At 39.2% G+C, this 2,727-nt stretch overlaps 1 protein-coding gene across 1 annotated transcript in view; it reads left to right on the forward strand.

The window, feature by feature from the left end:
• The window catches only part of LOC108775385 (rho GTPase-activating protein 20), a 5,358-nt gene extending 3,228 nt beyond the window's left edge, over positions 1-2,130 (forward strand). The window contains exon 6 of the mRNA XM_018541732.1: positions 774-2,130. Within this exon, the coding sequence (XP_018397234.1) occupies positions 774-1,972 (1,199 nt within the window). The 3' untranslated portion in view covers positions 1,973-2,130. The remainder of the gene's footprint in view (positions 1-773) is intronic.
• The last annotated feature ends 597 nt before the right edge of the window (positions 2,131-2,727 follow it).

A 2,727-nucleotide genomic window follows, 5' to 3' on the forward strand; every position in this document is an offset into this window, starting at 1 on the left:
CACACACACACACACACACACACGGGCGGGTGCAAGGGGGCGGCCTTCGGCCTTCGGCCTCCGGCCACCCCCCCGCACCCACACCGTCGTCAGAGGTCTGCCCCGACAGTACTATCATAGCAACAGTACAATCGTAGAGGTCGTGTGCTTTTGTGCGGAGGGAGGAGGGGGGAGTGAAAGTTATTTCCCGTGGAAAGTTCAACGTTTATACTTATGTTCGCTCTTCATTTACGAGCTTACCATTGATATTACGAAGAAAATGCATAGAACCTTTTTTGTACATAATTTTATGTTCTTTACTTTTTGTTTGAAACATTTTCTTGTCTGATGCGTATTTTTTGAAATAAATGCAAAAAACTAGAAAAAATCATGTTTTTTGACAGTTTTTTCAAGATAGCGGCTTCAATGTGTCCGACCGCCAAATTTTATTATCATATTCGTAATCAGGAGGCAAAAATACATCGGAAACACATAGTTACGATTTTTTTTCGAGGGAAGTAGTCTTTCCGAAGGTTTACCAAATATTGATTAAAATTAGTACAGTTTATAGTAGTGTAGTTTAATAGTGTTGTGTTTCAAGTCTGAAAAAAAATTCGGCACATAATTAAAAATCTATAAACGTAGTATATAAATTCACACACAATTATATGTATAGAAGCACCCGAGATCTAGCTTAACCGTTACGGCATATTCTTATTGGTATTCATTGATTGATTAAAATATTTTAATAATTAGGTATGTTATCCATTATTAATAAATTTCTTATGGCGCAGCAGGTGGAATATCCTTGGATAGTTTGGAGCTAACAGAAGCACCGCAAAGAGATCCTATGTCTTTGTCAAGAGATTCAGGCTTGACCTTATCAGATTGCCAATTATTTATTCCGGAATCGCCCGTAGGCTCAGAAGATTCTGCCCCAAATGCCTCATCGTCTACCAATTACGATAAATCTTTTGCGAAAGAGGAAATGTCTAATAATAAAACTTACATGTCAGTTTATAGATGCGGGTGGGAGGATAGGTTAAATAGTTACGGATCCAGCAATCATAATCATATGAATAACACGGAGCACAACTTCAGAGAGGAAAAGACCAACGGGTGTTATCCCAATCCGTCTCAATCATCCAATTTCCAACGGCAAGATTGGTTGCGAGCACAGCTCAAAAGAACACCCAGAACGAACAAATTAGACGAACACGAGCACAGAAAAGAGAGATTTAGTGACAAGGACACATATGATAGGGATTATCTTAGACAGGATACGATGAAAGAAAATGTGGAGAACTGCAAGACTTATCGAAGACAGTTGAATGTAAGCTATGATATATTAACAGAGGATTACAATAATAAAAGCTTGCAGCAGGACATCCGAAGCGCTGAACGGGTGTCCATTCACGACTCGGAGCAGGATCTAACGGGTGGTGGCGATACGCCTCGCTCTGGTAGCGATTGTTATGAGTTTAAGAAGGTCAAATCCTCCGAAGTTCAATACGTGAGTCTAGAGTCACCGATGTCGGAGAAAGAGCGTCGTCGTCAAGCTCGCGATCGTGAATTATACGATGACTTTGTTAGGGTAAAGGCAATATACATGGAAGCGCTTAAATACTGCAAAAGTAAAGAAAATGGTGAATCTAACGGTAAAATTACATATTGTGATGAGATGAGTCGATCGACTGAGGTCTATGGAACCACGGATGTGAACAATTCCTACAAAAGTGTGATCGATCTTAGCGAAGATGAACAGGAGGAAAGAACTACATTATGGCCAGACACACCGCCGCCATTGCCACCAAGGCTCAGACACCTGCCGCCGGTGCATATGAACCTTGAGGACAGGCATAAAGTGACGGGTAGATCTAGATCTCTACCACCGCCGCCACCCTACCGACCACCACCGCAACCTCGCGCTCCTATCACAACGAGGCATCTAGGATTCGGCAGATCCATTGTCGACGATGAGAGTTATGTTTGAGAACAAATTGCGAATTCTCTACTGGCTCTTAATTATCGAATATATATATTTTCCTCTCATTATCCCGGCGTGTATAATGTCAAAGTCGTAGATTCGCTACGATGATTGAACCTAGTCCAAACTGAAACATGTATTGGGATAAAGAGATGGCGTTTTCTTAATCGCACCGTCGCGATTTTTCGTTAAGAGCGATAAGTATTTATCGTCTTTTTTTATCAAACTTGGAAATAGCGAGATGAATGAGACAAAGTCAGACGGCGAAATGAAAAATTCGCTTTATTCGTAACCGCTGACAATAGATCTTGGTCTGTGTTCTTGTCGCGTTTTCGATTTTAAATGTGTTCATTCGACATACATCTTAATTTGAATTTTCTACATAAGCAAACGAAATTTGGAGTTAGATGAAATTCATTCGGAAACGTCACTCAAATGATTCCGTGTATCATTTTATTCTTGTTTAATCAATATTTAGTGAACAATAAAAATAAAATGACACATAAGGGGACTTAAACAGTATTTTATATTTTCGACCATAGCCATTATTGTATCGAGACTAAACACTACACTAATAGAGGATTCGAACCTACGACTGTCATTCAGTGATTCAGGATGCTTCCACGAATGTTAATTCATATTGTCTTAATAGATTTAATATTTGTATTTAGGTAATTAACTAAGAAGCGTAGATTAAACAAACGGACAATATACGTATAAGTAACTTTTTTCTTACGCAAATATCGTTTGTAAAAACATTA

This window comes from Cyphomyrmex costatus, unplaced genomic scaffold (genome assembly GCF_001594065.2).
Source record: "Cyphomyrmex costatus isolate MS0001 unplaced genomic scaffold, Ccosl1.0 scaffold1060, whole genome shotgun sequence".
Taxonomy (NCBI): domain Eukaryota; kingdom Metazoa; phylum Arthropoda; class Insecta; order Hymenoptera; family Formicidae; genus Cyphomyrmex; species Cyphomyrmex costatus.